This window comes from Oncorhynchus nerka, linkage group LG15 (assembly GCF_034236695.1).
Source record: "Oncorhynchus nerka isolate Pitt River linkage group LG15, Oner_Uvic_2.0, whole genome shotgun sequence".
Lineage (NCBI taxonomy): Eukaryota > Metazoa > Chordata > Actinopteri > Salmoniformes > Salmonidae > Oncorhynchus > Oncorhynchus nerka.
This window is the reverse complement of record NC_088410.1, coordinates 43,097,803-43,125,772: the sequence shown is the minus strand read 5'-3', so window position 1 is coordinate 43,125,772 and position 27,970 is coordinate 43,097,803. Positions and strand designations below refer to the sequence as shown.

General features: G+C 42.1%; 2 protein-coding genes across 2 annotated transcripts in view; one reads left to right on the top strand and one right to left on the bottom strand.

The window, feature by feature from the left end:
- cacna2d2b (calcium channel, voltage-dependent, alpha 2/delta subunit 2b) overlaps window positions 1-27,970 on the bottom strand; it is a 92,280-nt gene that overhangs the window by 50,502 nt on the left and 13,808 nt on the right. Inside the window, exon 3 of the mRNA XM_029682409.2 lies at window positions 1,586-1,702. Coding sequence (XP_029538269.1) covers window positions 1,586-1,702 — 117 coding nt within the window. The remainder of the gene's footprint in view (window positions 1-1,585; window positions 1,703-27,970) is intronic.
- LOC115142737 (interferon-induced protein 44-like) lies at window positions 77-9,759 on the top strand. The gene is made up of 8 exons (XM_029682411.1): window positions 77-162; window positions 4,378-4,448; window positions 4,763-4,796; window positions 5,079-5,283; window positions 8,385-8,534; window positions 8,650-8,821; window positions 8,983-9,083; window positions 9,340-9,759. Exons 2-8 carry the CDS (start codon window positions 4,388-4,390, stop codon window positions 9,532-9,534), a joined length of 918 nt encoding a protein of 305 aa, XP_029538271.1. The 5' UTR covers window positions 77-162; window positions 4,378-4,387; the 3' UTR covers window positions 9,535-9,759.

Sequence of the window (27,970 nt, the reverse complement as noted above, 5' to 3'; positions counted from 1 at the left end):
TGGCTCCATTTACAAGAAATGGGTATAGCAATAGGAGACCTAGACAGCCCTCCTCACCTGAATTTCACTTTCTATTGTGCAGGTATAAATAGGTGCTGTGGCAATCCTTTTTTTCACAACTGTATCAGAATCTCAGCCTCAGGAGGAACTAGTACAAGCACGGTAGGTCTATTCACATTTGTTTTATACATATTTCGTTTTATCTTTTATAAACAAGTTATTCTGCTGATAGGAAAAATTGGTAAAGGACCTGATCGAAATGTAGTACAATATTTGCATTGCAAAAGGAAAAATCTAAACTGCTATACTGCAATGTTTGTAGAAGCTGTCTATAATTTGTGCAAAAAGGAACTGTAACATTGTCTTCTATTGTTCCTATACATCCTCTACATTATGGGGCAGTTTCCTGGACAAATATTAAAACTATAAATTAATTATACAATAACAAATGTTTACTGTAACACAAATTGAATTGTAACTTGTTAAATGCATTCCACCTGTCTTTGCTTTCACAAACCCCAGCTGGTTTCGGGTGCATTTTTTTGTTCCTAAATAAACTGAACAAAAATATAAACGCAAAGTTTTGGTCCCATGTTTCATGAACTGAAATAAAAGATCACAGAAATGTTCCATACGCACAAAATGCTTTTCTCTCAAATTTTGTGCACAGATTTGTTTACATTCCTGTTAGTGAGCATTTCTCCTTTGCCAAGATAATCCATCCACCTGACAGGTGCTGCATATCAAAAAGCTGATTAAACAGCATGATCATGACACAGGTGCACCTTGTGCTGGGGACAACAAAATGCCATATATGGCATTGTGTTGTGTGACAAACTTCACATGTTAGTGGCATTTTGTTGCGTGCAATTGGCATGCTGACTGCAGGAATATCCACCACCAGAGCTGTTGCCAGAGAATTGAATGTTCATTTCTCTACCATAAGTCGCCTCCAACGTCATTTTAGAGAATTTGGCAGTACAACCAACTGGCCTCACAACCAGGTGTGAGGCCGACCAGGTGTAACCATACCAGCCCAGGACCTCCACATGCGGCTTCCTCACCTGCGGGATCGTCTGAGTCTAAGACCGGCCACCCGGACAGCTGATGAAACTGAGAAGTATTTCTGTCTAACAAAGCACTTTTGTGTGGAAAAACTCATTTTGATTGGCTGGGCCTGAATCCCCAGTGGGTGGGCCTGGCTCAAGTGGGTGCGACCCTGCCCAGTCATGTAAAATCCATAGATTAGTGCCTAATTTATTTCAAGTGACTGATTTCCTTAAGAACTGTATCTCAGTAAAATCTTTTAAATTTATGCATTTATATTTTTGTTCAGTATAGATTAAAAATGTATTGGAAACAGGTTATCAAGTCATTGCGTTCGCAATACGAATATATTGCATATGAAATGTGTTCATTTTGTGTGAGATTTCCAGTAGGGAATCTTGGATTAAGAAGCATTTTCAATGGAGATTCACTATTGAACTTGCTTTTTAGCCCAGGACCGAGCTAAATCTGTCTGTCAAACTGCCACTAAATGTTACGTTTATTTGTGAAATAAATAGAAGTCAAATTGCTGACTTACATCAAGTGCTTTGCGTTTCTTGGCCAGTAGCTTCTCGATGTCTGACGCTACCTTCTCCACCATCTCATAAGGAGAATTCTTTACCAGGCTGAACTGCCTTCTTTTCTCATTGTAGATCTGCAAAAATAGTAAAAAAACAGACATCATTTTGAGCGCAGTTAAATGACAGTTCCACATATGTTGTACATGTACTCATTGTATTACTGCATTTAACATAATTTGCAACAGTTTCTGATCCTTGAGTTGACAGCAACAAGGAGGCACCCAGCACATCCAGACCATATATTTCTTTGTATGTGGTGCTTAGCAGTCCATATACTTTGCTTAGCTGTCTGCAAAGTATATGGACACCTACTCGTCAAACATTTAATTCCAAAATCATGGGCATTAATATGGCGTACCCCTTTGCTGTTATAACAGTCTCCACTCTTCTGGGAAGGTTTTCCACTAAATGTTGGAGCATGACTGCGGGGACTTGCTTCCATTCAGCTACAAGAGCATTAGAGAGGTCGGACACTGATGTTGGGCGATTAGGCCTGGCTTGCAGTTGGCGTTCACATTCATCCCAAAGGTGTTGATGTGGTTGAGGTCAGGGCTCTCTGCAGGCAAGTCAAGTTCTTCTACACCGATCTCGATAACCCATTTCTGTATGGACCTCGCTTTGTGCATAGGGGCATTATCATGCTAAAACAGGAAAGGGCCTTCCTCAAACTGTTGCCACAAAGCTGGATGCACAGAATTGTCTAAAATTTCATTTTATGCTGTAGCATTAAGATTTCCCTTCACAAGAACTAAGGGGCTTAGCCCGAACCATGAAACAGCCCCAGACACCAAACTTTAGAGTTGGCACTATGCATTAGGGCAAGCAGCGTTCTCCTGGCATCCGCCAAACCCAGATTCGTCCTTCGGACTGCCAGATGGTGACGCGTGATTGATCACTCCAGAGAACCTGTTTCCACTGCTCCAGCCGACGCTTGGCATTGCACATGGTGATCTTAGGCTTGTGCGCAGCTGCTCAGCCAAGGAAAACCATTTCATGAAGGTCCCGACGAACAGTTTTTGTGCTGATGTTGCTTCCAGAGGCAGTTTGGAACTCGGTAGTGAGTGCAACCGAGGACAGATGATTTTTACACGTTTCAGCACTTGTGGTCCCGTTCTGTCAACTTGTGTGGCCTACCACTTTGCGCTGAGCCGTTGTTGCTCCTAGACGTTTCCACTTCCCAATAATAGCACTTACAGTTGCCCAGGGCAGCTCTAGCAGGGCAGAACTGTTACGAACTGACTTGTTGGAAAAGAGGAATCCTATGATGGTGCCACGTTGAAAGTCACTGATCTCTTCAGTATTGGCCATTCTACTGCCAATGTTTGCCTATGGAGATTGCATGGCTGTGTGCTCAATTTTATACACCTGTCATCAACAGGTATGGCTGAATCCCCTCATTTGAAGGGTGTCCACATACATCTGGCCATGTAGTGTAGCTACTAGGGCCATGACGATACCAATATCACAATATTCATTAGTAATGTGGCAAGGAAACAAAACGTGAAGTGGATTAAACTTCCTTAGGAAAACAGCCCTAATGTTGGAAACAAACATCATTATGTTGCCATCCAGAGTCACATGTATTTATTTTTCAAGCTATAGCACACAATATCTTACATACAGCAGGTATTTAAAGGACCAAAGAGTTAGGTCTGCTTCGTATTTTCATTTTTGCCGTGGAAAAAATATTGTAATACTGGTATCCACCCAGCCCTAATAGCTGCAGTGCAGACATGACATACTATTCAACCCAAATAGTATTTTTATGTTCTAGGATTGAGTTAAAAGGTCCAATGCAGCTGTTTGTATCTCACAGTCAAATCATTTCTGGCTAACAATTAAGTACCTTTCTGTGATTGTTTTTAACCATTTTAATTGAGAACAAACACAGCTTCTTAGCAAAGAGCAAATTCTCAAGAAAAAATGTGGATAGGACTGTCGGAGTGGTCTGAGTGGGGAGGTGAAATCTATCTGTTATTGGCAGAGAGGTAACAGAGGTTTGGAACACTCTTTCTTATTGGTCTACTAACTAATTTACCGCCTGGGGATGTCACCAGGGAGGCCAACAATCCATCCCACCAAAACAGGCTGAAATTGAAAGCGGTCTTTTCAAACAGCTCTTACACTAAAAGGACATTATCATCATTTTCACAATTTCACAGTATTATTCCAACCTCATAGTGTGGACGAATATATAAAACACAGGAATCACATTTCTGACTGCACTGGGCCTCTAATTCCACAAATTCAATTAGAAATAATTTAGTAAACTGTAAATTCGATTTAATTCAATTAAAATTCCAGGTCAGTCTTTGAATTCAGAGAACTAATTTCCTCTCAATTCCAATGTTAGGTAAATTCCAAGAATTCAATTCCCAATTCAATATTAGGTCACAACAATTCCACAAATTCAATTCCCTCAGGCTTTCAGACTGATCATGTGACTGTTCAGACAGCCTACCTATACTGGAACGATAGAAATACAAATTCTACAGTCAATGTTTGATACATTGCTTTACCTTAAATGTAAACATACTGAATTCCAATTTCATCCAATTCCACAGAATAAATGTTTTACAATTCCGACGAAATTCCAATAAATCCATGCAGTCTATTTCCAATTCAGTAACTTGAAAGATTGTTGAAATTCAAATTTAATTCAATATAAATTCTCCACTTCATGAGTTAATTAAATTGGAATTTCTAATGAACTTGGAATTGACCCCAACCCTGTTACATTCCCTCTTAGAAAAGCAAACATGGGTGGAGGAGAATCAACACCAGCACCGACACCGACACCAACACCCCCACCAAAGAAGGGTAAGAGAGATATGACACATCTGTAGAATACAGTCAACACCTGTGTGAGTGCAAATTCTGTTCAAGCACAGTGCATCAGTCCCAATTCTTTTTACTTGTTCTGGGAACCTGCAGACACCGTTTTAGTGCATGCATTGACCACAGCCACAAGGCTTTACTTATATAGTACATACCCTGTATCATTGACTGTAGTCTACTCTCATTAATTATGTGTCATTGTACTCAATCTTCAAATCTTCACTCAAATAAGAGTGTTGGAATGTGGAAAACAATGAACTAATTTAATCTAAATGTGTTCCATGTGTGTCACACAGAATTTGACCAACAATGGAGGAAAACATGTTGGAGGTAAGTTAGCATTTGTGGCACAAGTCAATTGCAAGTCAATGGTACTGAAATTAGCATTTTCCACGCTTCATGTCCAAATCACCTATAAGTAACTTAATTGAGCTACACAGTCAATTTGAAATACTTTAGAATGATTAGGACATGAATTATGCAAAAACATGCTAATATCGGTACCATTGATTTGCAATGAATCTGTGCCAAATGCTAAAAGGTAAAAATTTGGAAACAGTGGCCAGGTAAACAAAACAAGAAGTAACAGGTGCTCTTCATTGTTTCTGACAGTAAAGAAGAGAGAGACCACATGGTGGATGATCTGAGGAACTTTAAACTGAGTGATCCTGACGTGGGTCAGCTCAGATGCCTGCTATATGGACCAATCAGTGCAGGAAAGTCCAGCTTCATCAACTCAGTCAACAATGTCTTCCAAAATCGGACAACAAGTGGTGCCCTGGTAGCTGCTGCCTCTGGCTTTAGCTTCACCATGACAGTAAGCTGCAGTGCCTAATACATTTAACACAGACACAATGCAGGCATGGAATATGGCTACCTATATATCCTGGTACACTAAGACACCGTATTTCATGAGCCACAAATAGGCAGAGACATGAAGACTTACAGGAACAAAGAGAGGTTGTCTGCTCTGTTTTAAATGCAAAACGTAGTCAATCACAGGGGCATATGTTTGCAAAAGTAGGACCATGAAAATAATAAATACACTCACTGTTGGAAACGTCAAACAAAAAACAAATGTATATCATGTATATCAAATGTATATCATTTACATATTTTTTTATATGAAAATGTACATCAAGGAAAAGGGACAAGACAAATGAAAGCACACAAATCTGGCTATACAGAAAATGTAAATGAGTTGATTACATCACATAATCAAGACTAGATAAATGCAAAGCATGTAAATACACAGTAGAATACAAGGTAGAAACGTACACAGAATAAATGTTATATTTAAGCAATAAGGCCCAAGGAGGTGTGATATATGGCCAATATACCACGGCTAAGGGCTGATCTTAGGCACGACACAACGTGAAGTGCCTGGACGCAGCCCTTAGCTGTGGTATATTGGCCATATATCACAAACCCATGAGGTGCCTTATTGCTATTATAAACTGGTTACCAACATAACTAGAACAGTAAAAATAAATGTTTTGTCATACTCATGGTATACGGTCTGATATACCACAGCTGTCAGCCAATCAGCATTCAGGGCTCGAACCACCCAGTTTATAATATGTATTCTACTGCTTAGTTATATCCTTTGAGAAACCGAAATGTTGGTCTTGCATTTTTACTTTATGCACATTTTTGCACATTTCAGGTCATTGTGCCCTAAATCAATTTTATATAAAGGGTCTGAGTAAAGGGTCTGAATACTTACAGTACCAGTCAAAAGGTTGGACACACCTACTCGTTCAAGGGTTTTTCCTTATTTTTACTATTTTCTACATTGTAGAATAATGGTGAAGACATCAAAACTATGAAATAACACATATGGAATCATGTAGTAACCAAAAAGTGTTAAACAAATCAAAATATATTTTAAGTAACCCTTTGCCTTGATGACAGCTTTGCACAGTCTTGGCATTCCTTACAGTGAAACCTTACAGTGAAATGCTTACTTACAAGCCCTTAACCAACAATTCAGTTAAGAAAAAATAAGTGTCAAGTAAAAAATAGATAAGTAAAAAATTACAAATAAAAGTCACAAATAATTAAAGAGCAGCAGTAAAATAACAATAGCGAGTCTATATACAGGGGGTACCAGTATAGAGTCAATGTGCGCGGGCACCAGTTAGTCGAGGTAATTGAGGTAATATGTACATGTACTGTAGGTAGAGTTCAGGTGTTCCTAATGTTTTGTGCACACAGTGTATACAGTGGGGAGAACAAGTATTTGATACACTGCCGATTTTGCAGGTTTTCCTACTTATAAAGCATGTAGAGGTCTGTAATTTTTTTTATCATAGGTATACTTCAACTGTGAGAGACGGAATCTAAAACAAAAATCCAGAAAATCACATTGTATGATTTTTAAGTAATTCATTTGCATTTTATTGCATGACATAAGTATTTGATCACCTACCAACCAGTAAGAATTCCAGCTCTCACAGACCTGTTAGTTTTTCTTTAAGAAGCCCTCCTATTCTCCACTCATTACCTGTATTAACTGCACCTGTTTGAACTCGTTACCTGTATAAAAGACACCTGTCCACACACTCAATCAAACAGACTCCAACCTCTCCACAATGGCCAAGACCAGGGAGCTGTGTAAGGACATCAGGGATATAATTGTAGACCTGAACAAGGCTGGGATAGGCTACAGGACAATAGGCAAGCAGCTTGGTGAGAAGGCAACAACTGTTGGCGCAATTATTAGAAAATGGAAGAAGTTCAAGATGCCGGTCAATTACTCTCGGTCTGGGGCTCCATGCAAGATCTCACCTCGTGGGGCATCAATGATCATGAGAAAGGTGAGGGATCAGCCCAGAACTACACTGCAGGACCTGGTCAATGACCTGAAGAGAGCTGGGACCACAGTCTCAAAGAAAACCATTAGTAACACACTACGCCATCATGGATTAAAATCCTGCAGCTCACGCAAGGTCCCCCTGCTCAAGCCAGCGCATTTACAGGCCCGTCTGAAGTTTGCCAATGACCATCTGGATGATCCAGAGGAGGAATGGGAGAAGGTCATGTGGTCTGATGAGACAAAAATAGAGCTTTTTGGTCTAAACTCCACTCGCCGTGCTTGGAGGAAGAAGAAGGATGAGTTCAACCCCAAGAACACCATCCCAACCCGTGAAGCATGGAGGTGGAAACATCATTCTTTGGGGATGGTTTTCTGCAAAGGGGACAAGACGACTGCACCGTATTGAGGGGAGGATGGATGGGGCCATGTATCGCGAGATCTTGGCCAACAACCTCCTTCCCTCAGTAAGAGCATTGAAGATGGGTCGTGGCTGGGTCTTCCAGCATGACAACGACCCGAAACACACAGCCAGGGCAACTAAGGAGTGGCTCCGTAAGAAGCATCTCAAGGTCCTGGAGTGGCCTAGCCAGTCTCCAGACCTGAACCCAATAGAAAATCTTTGGAGGGAGCTGAAAGTCCGTATTGCCCAGCGACAGCCCCGAAACCTGAAGGATCTGGAGAAGGTCCGTATGGAGGAGTGGGCCAAAATCCCTGCTGCAGTGTGTGCAAACCTGGTCAAGAACTACAGGAAAATCCGTATGATCTCTGTAATTGCAAATAAAGGTTTCTGTACCAAATATTAAGTTCTGCTTTTCTGATGTATCAAATACAATAAAATGCTAATTAATTACTTAAAAATCATACATTGTGATTTTCTGGATTTTTGTTTTAGATTCAGCCTCTCACAGTTTAAGTGTACATATGATAAAAATGACAGACCTCTACATGCTTTGTACGCAGGAAAACCTGCAAAATCGGCAGTGTATCAAATACTTGTTCTCCCCACTGTATATTTGTTGATTCTGAGCATCAGTTTGGGATGCTTTCATCCTTTCCATAGAAAAAAAAGATACGTCATTAAAAAAAACATTTATTTTCAGTATGACACACACTACATTCAAGGCCGTTCAGGAGAAAAACGTCTTCCCTTTGCATTCAATGATGTCATGGGTCTGGAACAAAACAAAAATGGGTTGCACCCTGATGACATCATCAATGCTCTGAAGGGCCATCTACCAGAGGGCTATGAGGTAATGTAGATGTCATACACACACACACACACACACACACACACACACACACACACACACACACACACACACACACACACACACACACTAACAAATATTATATTTTCTTGGCCAGTTCAATACTGTCCACCCATTATCAGACCAAAAAGAGGAATTCATTCAGAATCCCAGCTTAAGTGACAAAACTCACTGCTTGGTGAGTGTGGTGTCAGCGGACAAAATCTCTCTCATGCCAGTGGATGTCATAGCCAAGATGAAGAACATCAGGGCAGAAGCCAGCAGACTGAGTAAGTAAGCTCTTTAAACTCTGTTTCTCAATAGAAACTACAACTATGGCTGGCGAATCAGTTGTCACCTTTCAGCTGTAGCTCTTGACTTTTCACTATTACATGATACAGTGTTACTTATGCTACTCCTTCTATTCATTAAATATTAATTTCCACGGCAGAAATTCCTCAAGTTGTTGTCATGACCATGCCAGACAAGGCTTGTGAGCTGGTGAACAAGGATGTGAAGAGAATCTTCTACAGCAAGGCGATCAAAGAGAAGGTAAATCACATGACCTCAGACCTGAACAAATTTCACATTGCCTGGACAAGTGTTTAACATGTCAGCTAACCATATAACATGATGAGGCAATCTGATGCTCAACTGCACAGTTGATGACGTGGCACGCAACCATCGGTTGACGCAATGCAATGTCTGCAATGTAGTCAGCCGTTAAATCTTGGTTGTGCTGACATGATTCAATGATCATCACTCAAGCAAAACTGATCCAGCCCTTTTTGTCTCCAACGTTTTTCAGATGCAGATCTGCAGTAATGAGCTAGGCCTTCCCATGAACTGCATCCTGCCGGTGAAGAACTACCACGAGGAGGGGATGCTGGATAACAACATGGATATCCTGATACTGAACGCCATGACTCAGATTATGAACTTCGCCAACGACTACCTCTGGAACCTCCAACAACATGCAAATCAAAAAAATAATAAGTATTAAGAGATTAGTTAGTGAGCCCTGCAGTTTAAGATTGGAATAAAGTTCCTAATTTCTATATTTTTGACATTGTTGTCGTATAATTTAATGTCCATGTAGAGGCCTAAATATGTTATCTGGGGCTCTGGGAGAAATGTATTTTGATTGAGTATGCATTTCGTGTGACAAGAATCTTTCAAATAAACTGAGCATTGATTGCTGTGCATATATGCTACTTTTTAACATCAACACCCATCAGTGTACAATTGTGTTATATAAACTAGCATCCTTCACTGAATTCTTTAGATGACAAACTGATTATAAGCTATACTTTGTTTTACTGATATTGCTGTAACATTAATTTGATGTAACATTATTGTTGTATCATTTTTTTCTTTTTTTAGCTTTTCTGCTTAAGTTGAGGTAAATTTTAAGTTACATAAATCATTTAAAAAATAAAGGCTATTGGTGACATCGCCATCTTTCTCTCTATAACCAGGTTTCCATCCAATCATTTCATGGGGATGAATTACCTGACGCATAAAGAAACTCATGATAGGCCTGATGGAAACGGCAAATTTGTCTGTAAAATTTCCCAATGTCGACAAAACAAAATACACTACACAAGGGTGGATCATTTTGGTCGTCTGAAATAGATTGTGACAATTGTGGCGGAAATGCATTTAAGAGCAAATATTGATATAATAACCATTTCGAAGTAAACTTGGGAGTCACGTTTGTTATGTCGTACAACCGCCACAACGTGGAAAAGCATGCAGGGTTTATAGGCAGATTAAATATCGTCAATTATGATTAATTTACACTAGTTAACCTGTTGAGTGTTAATGTGAAGTGGATGGTTGTATTAAACATATCTTCATGAGAGGACCATGAACAGTACCTAGTAATGCCTTATACTGTTAGAAAGCGGTTTTGTTGCTTTTATTATTTGTATTAACTTTTTGCACTAGCACGCACTGCTAGAGTAAATAGTATGAAAAATATATATTTTAGATTTAATTTTCAAATTTAATTTGCTATGAACAACCTATTAATGAAAAATAACCATTGACATGCTGAGATTTCAGCTGCCTAATTTACTGTAATAATTTGGTATAAAACTAGTGGTTGGAAAATCTGACAAATTTCCTGGTGCACTGCTCTCATTCATTGATGTCTCTATCTCCCTGTGAAGAACACAAAGTGGTTTTGTATCACAACTTTAAATTGTGTTTTTAAAATAACATTTGATATAGAATGATGAGACTTCCTATGGCTGCAGTAGACTCTCAGCTTTGCAGCGCTATGCAGTTTGTGCCTGTGATGCACCGTCTACCACAAATTGACGGACAGTCCAGTTCAGCGATGACCCTTTTCCTAACCTTAAGCTAATTCTCCTAGCCTACAATGTTAATTCTCTTAACCTGCTGCGTAAATCGTATCCTTATCGAAGTGACGCGTTTTTAGGGAATCTCGATTCAAAAAGCCCCACCGGTGACGTCTCTGGTAATTCCTTTGTCTCGGTCTTTCTGGCAGATGGACGCCTACTTGGCGTATCGCTGCCACCGCTGGTTTGAGTGCACACTACACTCTCAACCCAAAGTAAAAATTGTAACTAACCAGGAACCTTACTTAGAAGTAACAACCTTCCTGTCTCATCAGAACATGCAAGAGTATTGTAGCGAATACATATTTAAATGCAATTTATATAACGTTTGAATTTGATTTGACATTGCACTTTTAATTGGTCCAATATTTTTAGAGAGAAATAGGCTGTCACCAGTAGGGTTGCCAATCAAATAAGGGACAAAAGGTGGCATGCCAGTGCACGGTGCCACGGTGGTGTCACAGTGGTGTCACACTCTGACCATGATTTGAGTTGTTTGTTTCTATGTTTTGTTTGGTCAGGGTGTGATATGAGTGGGCATTCTATGTTGTATGTCTAGTTTGTCTATTTCTATGTTTTGGCCTGATATGGTTCTCAATCAGTGACAGGTTTTTGTCATTGTCTCTGATTGGGAACCATATTTAGGTAGCCTGTTTTGTATTGTGGTTCGTGGGTTATTGTCTATGTCTAGTTGCCTGTGTCTGCACATTTGTAGTATAGCTTCACGGTCATTTTTGTAGTTTGTTTAGTGTCTGTATTCAGTAAATATATAACATGTATTCAAATCACGCTGCGCCTTGGTCTCCTCCATTCGACGAACGTGACAGGTGGTGTGGGTATAGTGTTGTGGGAATGAATACAGTGTATATTCATATTCGTATTCAATTGGAAAGGCAAAACATTTTATATTCCATTTAGTCCATTTTTTAAACCTTTATTCAACTAGGCAAGTCAATTCTTATTTTCAATGACGGCCTAGGAACAGTGGGTTAACTGCCATGTTCAGGGGCAGAACGACAGATTTTTACCTTGTCAGCTCGGGGATTCAACCTTCCGGTTACTAGTCCAACGCTCTAACATCTAGGCTACCTGCCCTATAGCTTTACTAAAACTGTATCATCATGTAAACATATGTGAATAAACCTTGAAATAAATGATCAAAGAAATCAAAATTTGGACCTTTACAGCAACAACAAACAACAAAAAAACATTTTGAACTCAGGAGGAAGAGGGGCATATTTTGTGCCGCTCTTGACTGTTTCAAGCATCCATTTGCATAGCCAGAGTGAAGTCACAGTTCACAGATATTTGAAGTTCATTTTTGATCAGCTCTGTGCTGCATCTGTTTCTTGAGTCTGACCATTTAATGGTCATCAGAGAGAAAATCCTCTCTACAAAGGCATTTGAGCCTGAGGACAAATGAGACAATCCTGAACATGTTGATCAAGTTGGCCTTCCCTAGGTTTTGGAAAACTGCCACCCACTGCTCACTGGTGGATTTTGTGGTATCCTGTCTGTCTTTCTGTATTTCCTCCCAGCAATCACAAACCTCTTCATAGAGTTGGTCCATACTGACTGTCTCTGTCATTTTGAGGGCAACCATCACCTGCTCCAGGTCAGTGATGGAGAGCTCCTCATAGAGGTCGATCTGTTTCAGTTTCAACATTACATTTTCTGGTGAGAAATCAAACAACTTCACAAAGTCCTGTTGCTGCTTGGACTTTAGTGCTGACAATTGTTTGTCCATCAGCTGCTTGGTCTGGTATCCAAAAAAGCTGTCCTGTTTCGCTGAAGCATCTTCATTTGGAACTTTTGGACTTCCTCGTAAACATCTGCGATGCAGAGCGTTGTTTCCTCCAGCTTTTTTACGAGTTGGTCAAATACACACCCCACGTTGTGGAAAAAGCACAGATAAATCTCAGCAGCTTCCGTTTATTCTTCATACTCAAAGATACTCTTCAGTGCCACAGGACAGGTCTCCCCAAGGGACCTGAAGTATGAAGTAAGAGCTGGCCAGCTTTGCAGGAGACAATCGACAGCTGGATGAAGAGAGAGCCATCTAGTGCAAACATGTCGCAGAATTTCACGCCACTCAATGTCAACAAAGGCAAAAAAATGCACGCAGTTCCTCTCTTCGGGAAGCAGATACTGAGAAGTGGCTATAGATCTTTAAAACAATTGTCTCAATATCCACTGACAGCTGATCGCAGGCGTGCTTGCAGGCATTATGAGCTATGTGAGCTGGGCAATTAGCTTTCAGAATGCGATTGTTGGCACTGATCAATAAATGGTAAACGGAGTGGTGTTTTCCATTATCTGTTGCATAGGCTGTGATGTGTCTAATATCTAGTTCATGCTTTTCCAGACAGTTCATCAGAGCTTGATGTATGCCTTTTTCAGTTTCATCACTGTCTTCACAAACGTCAAGTAACTTGAACTACACTCCATCAGAGACATTTCTCACGCCCACCGGAAACACTTTTTTATTTCCCTTGTTTGAGGCATGACTGGCAACTGAGAAACACACAGGCTCAACTTCGGTCGGGGACAGATCATCCACAATATTGCTCACAGTCTTTGGTCCTAAAACATTCATTGTAATCATCTCAGCTTTCGATCTTCCCATTGCATCTTCTTCACAACATTTGAGTGATGAAACAAAGCATTTTCCGCAGTAGACGTCAGATGAATGATGGCGCCGGAGGAGATGGCCGCCGTTTTACGGTCTCCTAACCATTGATTGCTATTATGTGGTTTTTTTTCGCGATATTTGTAAATGATTTTGTACATAATGTTTCTGCAACCGTATCTTACAGAAGAAAAGAGCTTCTGGATATCAGGACAGTGACTGGATATCAGGACAGTGACTGGATATCAGGACAGTGACTGGATATCAGGACAGTGACTGGATATCAGGACAGTGATCACTCACTTCGGATTAGATGAAGATTTCTTCGACAACAACAACAACAACAACAGCAGCAGCAAGCAGGACTCACACGATATTCTCCAAACATCCCACAGGGCAGACATCCCAATTATTCGCAAAAGGAAGCGACGCAGAGGACGAAGAGCCGGACGCCTCATCCGGACCCGCAGAAGACAACTAGGAAAGCTGCCGTTAGCGTCAATATTACTCGCCAACGTGCAATCATTGGACAATAAACTAGACGAGGTAAGATCACGAATATCCTACCAACGGGACATCAAAACTGTAATATCCTATGCTTCACGGAATCGTGGCTGAATGACGACATGGATATTCAGCTAGCGGGATACACGCTGCACCGGCAGGATAGAACAGCACATTCCGGTAAGACGGGGGGGGCAGTCTGTGCATATTTGTAAACAACAGCTGGTGCACGAAATCTAAGGAATTCTCTAGATTTTGCTCGCCTGAAGTTGAGTATATTGTGATAAACTGCAGGCCACACTACTTGCCTAGAGAGTTCTCAGCTATACTTTTCGTGGCTGTTTATTTACCACCACAGACAGATGCTGGCACTAAGATCGCACTCAGTCAGCTGTATAAGGAAATAAGCAAACAGGAAAGCACTCACCCAGAGGCGGCGCTCCTAGTGGCTGGAGACTTTTATGAAAGTCGGAAAGCAGGAAGCACCAGTGACTCGATCTATAAAAATGGTCAGATGAAGCAGATGCTAAACTACAGGACTGCTTTGCTATCACAGACTGTAACATGTTACGGGATTCTTCCGATGACATTGAGGAATACACCACATCAGTCACTGGCTTTATCAATAAGTGCATTGAGGACGTTGTCCCCACCTTGTCTGTACGTACATACCCCAACCAGAAGTCATGGATTACAGGCAACATTTGCATTGAGCTAAAGGGTAGGGCTTCCGCTTTCAAGGTGCGGGACTCTAACCCGGAAGCTTATAAGAAATCCTGCTACGCTCTGTGACGAACCATCAAACAGGCAAAGCGTCAATACAGGGCTAAGATTAATCATACTACACCATCTCTGACGCTCGTCGGATGTGGCAGCGCTTGCAATCTATTACATACTACAAAGGGAAGCACAGCCGTGAGCTGCCCCGTGACACGAGTATACCAGACGAGCTAAATCACTTCTATGCTCGCTTTGCTCGTTTGCTTTGGTCTAATTGTTTTCACCTGTTCCTTGTTGGGGTTTTGGGATGGGTATTATTTAAGTTAGTTTAGCCCGCTGGTATTTGTGCGGGCTTGTTGTTATTGTAAGTTGGTGGTGTATTGTTGATTTTGGGTTTTCGCTGTCCGGTGTTTGCAATAGTGGTGTTTGGGTTGTTGTTTGCGCCTGTGTTTTGGGCTTCACCCTATTTTGTACCTGTTCCTGTTACGGAGGACATTAAGGCGTTTTTCCCGTTTACCTTCTGCTCTCTGCGTCTGACTCCACACCCATCACTCTCCCGGCGTTACATTGCCCCCCATCTTTAGAGTTCATTCTGTTAGGTGACCTAAACTAGGATATTGTCATGCCCTGACCTCAGAGAGCTTTTTATGTCTCTATTTTCGTTTGGTCAGGGTGTGAGTTGGGTGGGCATTCTATGTTCTGTATTCTATGTTCTTTAGTTCTATGTTTTGGCCGGGTATGGTTCTCAATCGAGGACAGCTGTCTATCATTGTCTCTGATTGGGAATCATACTTAGGCAGCCTTTTCCCTTTGTTATTTGTGGGTAGTTATCTTTGTTAGGGGGACTATAGCCTAAGTTAAGCTTCACGGTCGTTTCTTTGTTTTGTTGTTTTGTTGGCGACATTTACCTAAATAAACAGAAATGTACGCTCACCATGCTGCGCTTTGGTCCACTTATTCCTTCCAGGAAGACGGCCGTGACAGAACTACCCACCACAAAAGGACCAAGCACCGTGGTAAAAAGGAGGACTGGACATGGGATGACCAATACAAACAGTAAGTTAGGAAAGCAAAGGCTAGCTTTTTCAAACATAAATTTGCATCCTGTAGCTCTAACTCCAAAAACTTCTGGGACACTGGAGTCCATGGAGAATAAGAGCACCTCCTCCCAGCTGCCCACTGCACTGAGGCTAGGTGTCACGTTCTGACCTTTATTTCCTTTGTTTTGTCATTATTTAGTATGGCCAGGGCGTGAGTTGGGGTGAGCAGTCTATGTTTGTTTTTCTATGATTTTGGGATTTCTATGTTTCGGCCTAGTATGATTCTCAATCAGAGGCAGGTGTCATTAGTTGTCTCTGATTGAGAATCATACTTAGGTAGCCTGGGTTTCAATGTTTGTTTGTGGGTGTTTATTTCCGTGTCTGTGTTTTTCACCACACGGTACTGTTTTGGTTTTTGTTCATTCCACGTTTAATGTTTTTGTATTCAGTTGTTCATGTTGAGTATTTCTTATTAAAAAGAACCATGGACACTTACCACGCCACATATTGGTCCTCCGATCCTTCTCGCCTCTCCTCTTCAGACAAAGAGGAGGAAAACCTTTACACTAGGAAACACTGTCACCACCAATAAATCCACGATAATCGAGAATTTCAACAAGCATTTCTCTATGGCTGGCCATGCTTTCCTCCTGGCTACCCCAACCCCGGCCAACAGCTCCGCACCCCCCGCAGCTACTTGCACAAGCCTCCCCAGCTTCTCCTTCACCCAAAACCAGATAGCTGATGTTCTGAAAGAGCTGCAAAACCTGGACCCGTACAAATCAGCTGGGCTAGACAATCTGGACCCTCTCTTTCTAAAATTATCTGCCGCCATTGTTGCAACCCTATTACTAGTCTGTTCAACCTCTCTTTCGTACCGTCCGAGATTCCTAAAGATTGGAAAGCTGCCGCGGTCATCCCCCTCTTCAAAGGGGGACACTCTAGACCCAAACTGTTACAGACCTATTTCCATCTTGCCCTGCCTTTCTAAAGCCTTCTAAAGCTTTCAATCAGGATCTCAGCGACATTATCAATAATGTCGCTCTTGCTGCGGGGGATTCCTTGATCCACCTCTACACAGACGCCACCATTCTGTATACATCTGGCCCTTCTTTGGACACTGTGCTAACACACCTCAAAATGAGCTTCAATGCCATACAACACTCCTTCTGTCGCCTCCAACTGCTCTTAAATGCAAGTAAAACTAAATGCATGCTCTTCAACTGATTGCTGCCCGCACCTGCTCGCCTGACTAGCATTACCACTGTGGACGGTTCTGACTTAGGTATTTGTAATTGTCCACATGTTCTAAGTGTCTGGCTACACTGTAAACGCTCTTCCAGACTCATATTAAGCATCTTCAATCCAAAATTAAATCTAGAATCGGCTTCCTATTTCGCAACAAAGCCTCCTTCACTCACGCTGCCAAACATACCCTCGTAAAACTGACTATCCTCAACTTCGGCGATGTCATTTACAAAATAGCCTCCAACACTCTACTCAGCAAACTGGTTACAGTCTATCACAATTCCATCCGTTTTGTCACCAAAGCCCCATATACCACCCACCACTGTGACCTGTATGCTCTCGTCGGCTGGACCTCGCTACATATTTGTCACCAGACCCACTGGCTCCAGGTCATCTATATTTTTTTTATTTTACCTTTATTTTACTAGGCAAGTCAGTTAAGAACAAATTCTTATTTTCAATGACAGCCTAGGACCACTGGGTTAACTGCCTGTTCAGGGGCAGAACGACAGATTTGTACCTTGTCAGCTCGGGGATTCGAACTTGCAACCTTTCGGTTACTAGTCCAACGCTCTAACCACTAGGCTACCCTGCCGCCCCTAAGTCTTTGCTAGGTAAAGCTCTGCCTTATCTCAGCTCACTAGTCACCGTAATAACATCCAACCGTAGCACGCGCTCCAGCAGGTATATCTCACTGGTCATCCCCAAAGCCAACACCTGCGAGGGAGGCGCTGACAGAGATGGCCGCCTCGCTTCGCGTTCCTAGGAAACTATGCAGTTTTTTGTTTTTTTACGTGTTATTTCTTACATTGGTACCCCAGGTCATCTTAGCTTTCATTACATACAGTCGAGAAGAACTACTGAATATAAGAGCAGCGTCAACTCACCATCAGTACGACCAAGAACATGACTTTCCCGGAGCGGATCCTGTGTTCTGCCTTTCACCCAGGACAACGGAATGGATCCCAGCCTGCGACCCAAAACAACGACGTCGTAAAAGAGGCAAACGAAGCGGTCTTCTGGTCAGGCTCCGGAGACGGGCACATCGCGTGCCACTCCCTAGCATACTACTCGCCAATGTCCAGTCTCTTGACAACAAGGTTGATGAAATCCGAGCAAGGGTAGCATTCCAGAGGGACATCAGGGACTGTAACGTTCTTTGCTTCACAGAAACATGGCTCACTCGAGAGACGCTATCGGAGTCGGTGCAGCCAGCTGGTTTCTCCACGCATCGAGCCGACAGAAACAAACATCTTTCTGGTAAGAAGAGGGGCGGGGGCGTATGCTTTATGGTTAACAAGACGTGGTGTGGTCACAACAACATACAGGAACTCAAGTCCTTCTGTTCACCTGATTTAGAATTCCTCACAATCAAATGTTGACCGCATTATATACCAAGGGAATTCTCTTCGATTATAATCACAGCCGTATATATTCCCCCCCAAGCAGACACATCGATGGCTCTGAACGAACTTTATTTGACTCTTTGCAAACTGGAATCCATATATCCTGAGGCTGCATTCATTGTAGCTGGGGATTTTAACAAGGCTAATCTGAAAACAAGACTCCCTAAATTGTATCAGCATATCGATTGCGCAACCAGGGCTGGTAAAACCTTGGATTATTGCTATTCTAACTTCCGCGATGCATATAAGACCCTCCCCCGCTCTCCTTTTGGAAAAGCTGACCACGACTCCATTTTGTTGCTCCCGACAAAATCGTCAGATAACAATATTGACGAATACGCTGATTCGGTGAGCGAGTTCATTAGAACGTGCGTTGAAGATGTCGTTCCCATAGCAACGATTAAAACATTCCCAAACTAGAAACCATGGATTGATGGCAGCATTCGCGTGAAACTGAAAGCGCGAACCACTGCTTTTAATCAGGGCAAGGTGACCGGAAACATGACCGAATACAAACAGTGTAGCTATTCCCTCCGAAAGGCAATCAAACAAGCTAAGCGTCAGTTTAGAGACAAAGTAGAATCACAATTCATCGGCTCAGACACGAGGTATGTGGCAGGGTCTACAGTCAATCACGGATTACAAAAAGAAAACCAGCCCAGTCACGGACCAGGATGCCTTGCTCCCAGGCAGACTAAATAACTTTTTTGCCCGCTTTGAGGACAATACAGAGCCACTGACACGGCCCACAACCAAAACATGCGGACTCTCCTTCACTACAGCCGAGGTGAGTAAAACATTTAAACGTGTTAACCCTCGCAAGGCTGCAGGCCCAGACGGCATCCCCAGCCGCGCCCTCCGAGCATGCGCAGACTAGTTGGCTGGTGTGTTTACGGACATATTCAATCGATCCCTATCCCAGTCTGCTGTTCCCACATGCTTCAAGAGGGCCACCATTGTTCCTGTTCCCAAGAAAGCTAAGGTAACTGAGCTAAACGACTACCGCCCCCGTAGCACTCACCTCCGTCATCATGAAGTGCTTTGAGAGACTAGTCAAGGACCATATCACCTCCACCCTACCTGACACCCTAGACCCACTCCAATTTGCTTACCGCCCAAATAGGTCCACAGACGATGCAATCTCAACCACACTGCACACTGCCCTAACCCATCTGGACAAGAGGAATACCTATGTGAGAATGCTGTTCATCGACTACAGCTCAGCATTTAACACCATAGTACCCTCCAAACTTGTCATTCCACCCTGGGTCTCGACCCCACCCTGTGCAACTGGGTACTGGACTTCCTGACGGGCCGCCCCCAGGTAGTGAGGGTAGGTAACAACATCTCCACCCCGCTGATCCTCAACACTGGGTTCCCACAAGGGTGCGTTCTGAGCCCTCTCCTGTACTCCCTGTTCACCCACGACTGCGTGGCCACGCACGCCTCCAACTCAATCATCAAGTTTGCGGACGACACAACAGTGGTAGGCTTGATTACCAACAACGACGAGACGACCTACAGGGAGGAGGTGAGGGCCCTCGGAGTGTGGTGTCAGGAAAACAACCTCACACTCAACGTCAACAAAACTAAGGAGATGATTGTGGACTTCAGGAAACAGCAGAGGGAACACCCCCCTATCCACAACGATGGAACAGTAGTGGAGAGGGTAGTACGTTTAAAGTTCCTCGGCGTACACATCACAGACAAACTGAATTGGTCCACCCACACAGACAGCGTCGTGAAGAAGGCGCAGCAGCGCCTCTTCAACCTCAGGAGGCTGAAGAATTCGGCTTGTCACCAAAAGCACTCACAAACGTCTACAGATGCACAATCGAGAGCATCCTGTCGGGCTGTATCACCGCCTGGTACGGCAACTGCTCCGCCCACAACCGTAAGGCTCTCCAGAGGGTAGTGGGGTCTGCACAATGCATCACCGGGGGCAAACTACCTGCCCTCCAGGACACCTACACCACCCGATGTCACAGGAAGGCCATAAAGATCATCAAGGACAACAACCACCCGAGCCACTGCCTGTTCACCCCGCTATCATCCAGAAGGCGAGGTCAGTACAGGTGCATCAAAGCTGGGACCGAGAGACAGCTTCTATCTCAAGGCCATCAGACTGTTAAACAGCCACCACTAACATTGAGTGGCTGCTGCCAACACACTGACTCAACTCCAGCCACTTTAATAATGGGAATTGATGTAAAATATATCACTAGCCACTAAACAATGCTACTTAATATAATGTTTACATACCCTACATTATTTATCTCATATGTATACGTATATACTGTACTCTATATCATCTACTGCATCTTTATGTAATACATGTATCACTAGCCACTTTAAACTATGCCACTTTGTTTACATACTCATCTCATATGCATATACTGTACTCGATACCATCTACAGCATCTTGCCTATGCCACTCTGTACCATCACTCATTCATATATCTTTATGTACATATTCTTTATCCCTTTACACTTGTGTGTATAAGGTAGTAGTTTTGGAATTGTTAGCTAGATTACTCGTTGGTTATTACTGCATTGTCGGAACTAGAAGCACAAGCATTTCGCTACACTCGCATTAACATCTGCTAACCCTGTGTATGTGACAAATAAAATGTGATTTGATTTGCTTTGGCCACCTTACCTTCCAGTTCTCTACTGCCAATGACTGGAACAAATTGCAAAAATCGCTGAAGTTGGAAACTTATATCTCCCTCACGAACTTTAAGCATCAGCTATCTGAGCAGCTTACCAATCGCTGCAGCTATACATAGCCCATCTGTAAATAGCCCATCCAACTACCTACACCATCCCCATATTGTTTTTATTAACTTTTTTGCACACCAGTATTTCTACTTGCACATCATCATCTGCACATCTATCACTCCAGTGTTAATTTGCTAAATTGTAATTACTTCGATACTATGGCCTATTTATTGCCTTACCTCCTTACTCCATTTGCACACACTGTATATAGATTTTCTATAGTGTTATTGACTGTACTTTTGTTTATCCCATGTGTAACTCTGTGTTGTCGTTTTCTGTCGCACTGCTTTGCTTTATCTTGGCCAGGTCGCAGTTGTAAATGAGAATTTGGTCTCAACTGGCCTACCTGGTTAAATAAAGGTGAAATAAATCAAATCAAATGTGAATTAAGATGTTTTTAAAATGTATGAACTAATCCCGAATACTGCAGTGATACTAAATAATGGTTTGGAGCAGCTAGATTGACTCCTGAACTGAACTGGCGGTTGAGAATGATGACAAGGCGTTAAGAGCTATTAGCATGAGCTATTAGCTTCTACTTGTTACACCCTGAAGACGATGTCCGCACCCATGTGGAAATCTAATTAGCATCATTAAAAAATCCCCATCAAAATCTCTGTTTAAGATAAGAGATATCTGTTTTTTTGCTGGAAGGTGGCAGCGCTACAGGCTTCTGACTAGAGGGAGTACAGCTACGACCGGAAATTACTTTTTCATAGCAGGTTAGGAGAACTTGAGCAGCAGGTTAGGACAATTAACGTGGCTGGTTAGGAGACTTAGGTTAAGGTTAGGAAAAGGGTAGCTAAATTGCTCTCCTAACCAGATACAAAAGGTCCGTTCCGGTTGTAGCTGTACTCCCTCTAGTCACAAACGAGCTACAGTGGTGTTTGTCAGGCCAGGAGACTTCCCGACAATCGGTCTTCTTATTTGCATTGATTGACATTTCTCTTGAGAATATGGATAGAGTGGCCATAAAATGAAAAAGGCCATGACATTCAGAAATACACAGAGAGGAAGAGGCGAAGAGAGAGGGTTTACTCCAGCCAAAATCTGTTCATGAAAATAAGACCACAAAAGCTAGGTTTCCATCCAATTGGAGACAGATTTTCATGAGAATATTCTAGAATGCACATGAACAAAATCTGCACATTTTCCCACCAGTGGTGTTTCCAACAAATGGACTTGTTGCAGATAGAAATGCATGATGACTTAATGGACACAACATTTTATTTTTCTCTTAAGTTTTCATGTACCGAATAAAAATCTAAAGTTCAATATGTTTCCATTGCATTTTCAAATCTACTGATAGTTTTGTCACAAAAACTGTTGTTTTAAATTGCAAATGTGCCTACTCCGGTCTTGGCACTGTGCTCTAACCAACAGCTCGCACATACAGTGCTGGTAGGCTTGTCTACATAATGAGATTATTATGGATGAGCCAGAATATTTTAACTTGTCAAACAGCAGTCAAGCATCTTTCACCACCCATCATAACTTCCACTGAGTGTACAAAACATTAAGAACACCTCCTTCCATGACATACTGTGGACTGACCAGGTGAATCCATGTGAAAGCTAGGACCTCTTATCTATGTCATATGTTAAATCAACTTCAATCAGTGTAGATGAAGGGGAGGAGACAGGTTAAAAATGATTTTTAAGCCTTGAGATGATTGAGACATGGATTGTGCATGTGTGCCATTCAGAGGGTGAATGGGCAAGACAAAACATTTAAGTGCCTTTTAACGGGGTCTGGTAGTAGGTGCAATGCGCACCAGTTTGTGTCATGAACTGCAACGCAGCTGGGTTTCTCACACTCAACAGTTTCCTGTGTGTATCAAGAATGGACATCCAGCCAACTTGACACAACTGTGGGAAGCATTGGAATCAACATGGGCCAGCATGCCTGTGGAATGCTTTTGACACCTTGTAGAGTCCATGACCTGACAAATTCCTAATGTCTGGTATACTCTGTGTATTTCATCTGGAGCCTAATAAACAGCATGGTTCCGAGTCGTAGTGGGAGGACCACACACCATATCATCGCGTGACTCCAAGTTTATTTCAATATGATGGTTATTATATCAATATTTGCGCATAAAGGCATAATTAATTTGGCTGACACAAAAAGATCCCGCCTTGTCTAGTGTATTTTGTTTGGTCTCAATTAGGAAAATAAACAAAAAAATGTGCTGTTTCCATCAGGCCTGTCATGACATTTTTTATCTGACATGTACACTACTTTACTTGCATGAACAGGTTGGATGGAAACCTGGTTATTGTGAGGAATTTAGACGTCAATGAGTGTCGAAATTGGTCAACAAAAAATGTATTTGCTAATTTCTTACGTGAAGCTTATTTGATCGAATATAAGTTTAGTAATGGTTAGGTTGTCACGAATGCACTAATGCCTAGGTCCTCGTGGACCACGAGGCATTTCAGAAACGTAAAATATATATATTTCTTTTTTTCACGCCCTATCATTAGCTAGAATGATTTACTTATTCATTTATATATTAATTTATTTTTTACTTTTCATTTTGAGTACTTTGTTCCTCCATAAACATTGGCCTGGGAGTGGGAGCCTCAAAGGAATATTGGCATCCACAGTACTCAGTACACATTTTTCAACTCAATACTTGGTGACAGGTAGCCTAGCGGTCAAGAGTGTTTGGCCAGTAACTGAAAGGTTGCTGGTTTGGATCCCTGAGCCGAGGTGAACAATCTGTCTGTGTCCTTGAGCAAGAAACCCTAACCCTAATTTCTCCTGTAAATTGCTCTGGATAAGAGCGTGTGCTAAATGACTAAATTATAATACTGTTGTATTTTTTTATGAACCTAAATGCACTGTACATTAAGCTTTAAAACTGCAAAGTTTTCTCTCTACCTCATGGCAAGATGTGTACGATTGCAGAGTATTAGCTTAAAAGTTACAACAACTAAAAATCTCTGCTCCAAGACAAAATGTGTAGAATTGCGGGGAAATAGCTTGAAAACTGCAAGATTTTCTCTCTGATGCCAGGAGGCGCGCCTTTAAAATGTTCCTTCCCAGGGCCTGAGACTTGGTTCGTCCAGCCATGCACTGAAGTCATTGTAAAACACCTTGTACGCACTTTTTTTTTTATCTCACTCGAGTTGTGTTCTGATTATGAGTGGGTCCCTGATGAATTAGCTATCACAAAAGGGGTCCCCGGTCCCAAAATGTTTGAGAACCCCTGTAATACAGTACCATACCTTAGACTGATGCTCCACTGGGCGCCAGTTCAAGTAGCCTACTGTAGGCTGCATAAAGGCTATGAGCATCAAGTGTCAATTCTTATGTGGATTAATAAATGGACATATTTGTTGGTGGTTGATGTATTTTCGATTACGTAAAATATGTTTATTTTAATTTTATTACAGTATATGTTCAAGGCAAGCAATAAATCATTGGACAAATAACAACTACACTGTCAGTGCATGTCCAACATATGTGACAAAACAAGCAAGTAAAGTCTAGAGAATCATTGTGCCATGTAATATCTTTTCCATAACCAAAAAATATTATATTTTCAGCTGTTTGAAGCTGGTGTACAAAGCTGAAAGTAAAAGATGCAAAAACATAGAAATAGCGCACAAAGAACAGATCTACCGCTTCTTAGACTTGCTTTCAATGAGGATAACAGATGTAACCAATGTGATCACACCATCGTGCGCACTCTCTCTCCTTTCAAACTCCCACCAGTTCTGTCTGTTTCCTGAAGTTGTAAGACGGAAAGGGTGTAGTAGGCCTACAGGAATGTGAAATATATCCTCCTTGACTAAATTAAGTATGTGCTTATCAGCAAAACACAATGTAGGCCTATAATATAATCATAATACAGTATGATGACGATAGGTAGCCCAATGGCAGGTAGCCTAGCAATTAGAGAAATGAGCCAGCAACCAGAGGGTTTTCAATTCAAATCTCGGGTCTGACGGGAAGTATGCTGGCAACAGGAAGATTGCTGGTATCAAATCCAATAGAGTCCCACAGTGGAGGTGTCATAATACCCATAGAACCTAGAGGTCAAACAGGGAAATGGTTCCAATCATTTTCCCAGCATTCATCGATAATGCTAATTAGCATCAAAGTAGACATCATGCAAGACTACAAATCCCTGAAAACTACTGCATGTCATCTCTAGTCGGTAATTTTGATAACAGGTACATTTAAGACATTTAGCCAAAATATTAATTACTTAATTTATCAAATCAAATCACATTTTATTGGTCACATACACATATTTAGCTGAGGTTATTGTGGGTGTAGCGAAATGCTTGTGTTTCTAGCTCAAACAGTGCAGTAGTATCTAACAATTCACAACAATACACACAAATATAAATGTAAATGAATATATAAACATTAGGACGAGCAATGTCGGAGTGGCATTGACTAAAATACAGTAGAATAGAATACAGTATATACATATGAAATGAGTAAAGCAGTATGTTAATAAACCATTATTAAAGTGACCTGTGATTCCATGTCTTTCTAAATAGGTCAGCAGCCACTAAGGTGCAGGGTTGAGTAACCGGGTGGTGGACTGCTAGTTATGGCTATTTAACAGTCTGATGGCCTTGAGATAAAAGCTGTTTTTCAGTCTCTCGGTCCCAGCTTTGATGCAACTGTACTGACCTCACATTCTGGATGGTAGCAAGGTAAACAAGCCGTGCCTCGAGTGGTTGATGTCCTTGATGATCTTTTTGGCCTTCCTGTGACATCGGGTGCTATAGGTCTCCTAGAGGGCCGGCAGTGTGCCCCCGGTGATGCGTTGGGCAGACCGAATCACCCTCTGGAGAGCCCTGCGGTTGGGGGCGGTGCAGTTGCCGTACCAGGCAGTGATACAGCCTGACAGGATGTTCTCAATTATGCATCTATAAAAGTTTGTGAGGGTTTTAGGGGCCAAGCCGAATTTCTTCAGCCTCTTGAGGTTGAAGAGGCACTGTTGCGCCTTCTTCACCACACTCAGATTGTCAGTGATGTGTACGCTGAGAAACTTGAAGCTTTTCACCTTCTCCACTGCAGTCCAATGTGGATAGGGGCATGCTCCCTTTGCTGTTTCGTGAAGTCCACGATCAGCTCCTTCATTTTGTTGACGTTGAGGGAGTGGTTATTTTATTGGAACCACCACGCCAGGGCACTCACCTCCTCCCTGTAGGCTGTCTCGTCATTGTTGGTAATCAGGCCTACCTACTACAGTTGTGTCATCTGCAAACTTGATGATTGAGTTGCACTGCCACGCAGTCATGAGTGAACAGAGAGTACAGGAAGAGGCTGAGCACGCACTCTTGTAGGGCCCCTGTGTTGAGGATCAGCGAAGGTGGTGTTTGTTTCCTACCTTCACTATCTGGGGGTGGCCCATCAGGAAGTTCAGGACCCAGTTGCACAGGGCGGGGTTCAGACCCAGGGCCCCGAGCTTAATGATGAGCTTGAGGGTACTATGGTGTTGAAGGATGAGCTATAGTCAATGAACAGCTTTCTTACATAGGTATACCTCTAGCCGAGATGGGATAGGGCAATATGCAGTGCAATGGCGATTGCACCGTCTGTGGATCTACTGGGGCGGTATGCAAATTGAAGTGGGTCTAGGGTGTCAGGTAAGGTAGGTGATATGATCCTTAACTAGCCTCTCAAAGCAATTCATAATGGCAGAATGGGTGATAGTCATTTAGTTCAGTTACCTTTGCTTTCTTTGGTACAGGAACAATGGTGAACATCTTGAAGCAAGTGGGGACAGCAAACTAGCTAACAATAGATAGTTAATCCAGAGATTCTTACCTTTTCCTTGATTTCGCAGTCTCTTCCAGATCATCAGGGCCTACCTTTAAGCCCCCCCTCCCCCTAACCTTCACCATATCTCCAAACCCTGCCCCCCCATACGCTGATACATCACACTCTTTCCCTTCTTTGAGCCCTCTCTTCATTCATGTCTTGTTTGTCTGATGTTTTGTTTTGACTCATGTTTGTTTGTTTTTTTCTATTTAATTTATATAATTGTAAAGCGACTCTGGGTCCTTGAAAAGCGCTATATAAGTCCCATGTATTATTATTATTATTATCATCATCATATTATCAATCATTTGCAGTTCTTTATGAAAGCCACATTAGCAGCTAATTAACATTTAATTTGTTGGGGGTAAAAGTCACCTTGTCCGAAAGAGGTTTACATGGTCATCAAAACTTCAAGCCCTGTTTCTAAAATCCCCTATTGGAAAAATTAATGGTGGAAAAACATTTGGAACCATTTCCCTGTTTGACCGCTAGGTTTTATGGGTATTATGACTCATACTGTGGTACTCTATATGCCATTGCCTGCCGTTGCCCTTTAGCAAGGCACTTAACCCCCCACAACAACTGCTCCACGGGCGCCCAGTGTGCCAGGCCCTTGCTCCAACCTGTATATAGGCTACGTGTGTATTTCGGAGGGGTTGGGATAAAGTGGAAGTCAAATTTTGGTTGGACGTTGTGTACAATTGACCAATAAAGTGATCTTAATCTCATAGGCTATAAACCTAATAATATGGCATTTAGCAGTTGGAGCAATTTAACATTAACACATGAGTGCGGCAAAGTGCCAGATTCTTGAATGATAATGACCAAAACATTGTCGCATGATTGAAGAGACAGGATTGGCGCAAATTGCAGTATGATCCGTGCTATCCGGGATCCTTGGGACGTCCCTAACCCATTGAAGTAGAAATATAAAATGGTTAAGGTAAGAGTT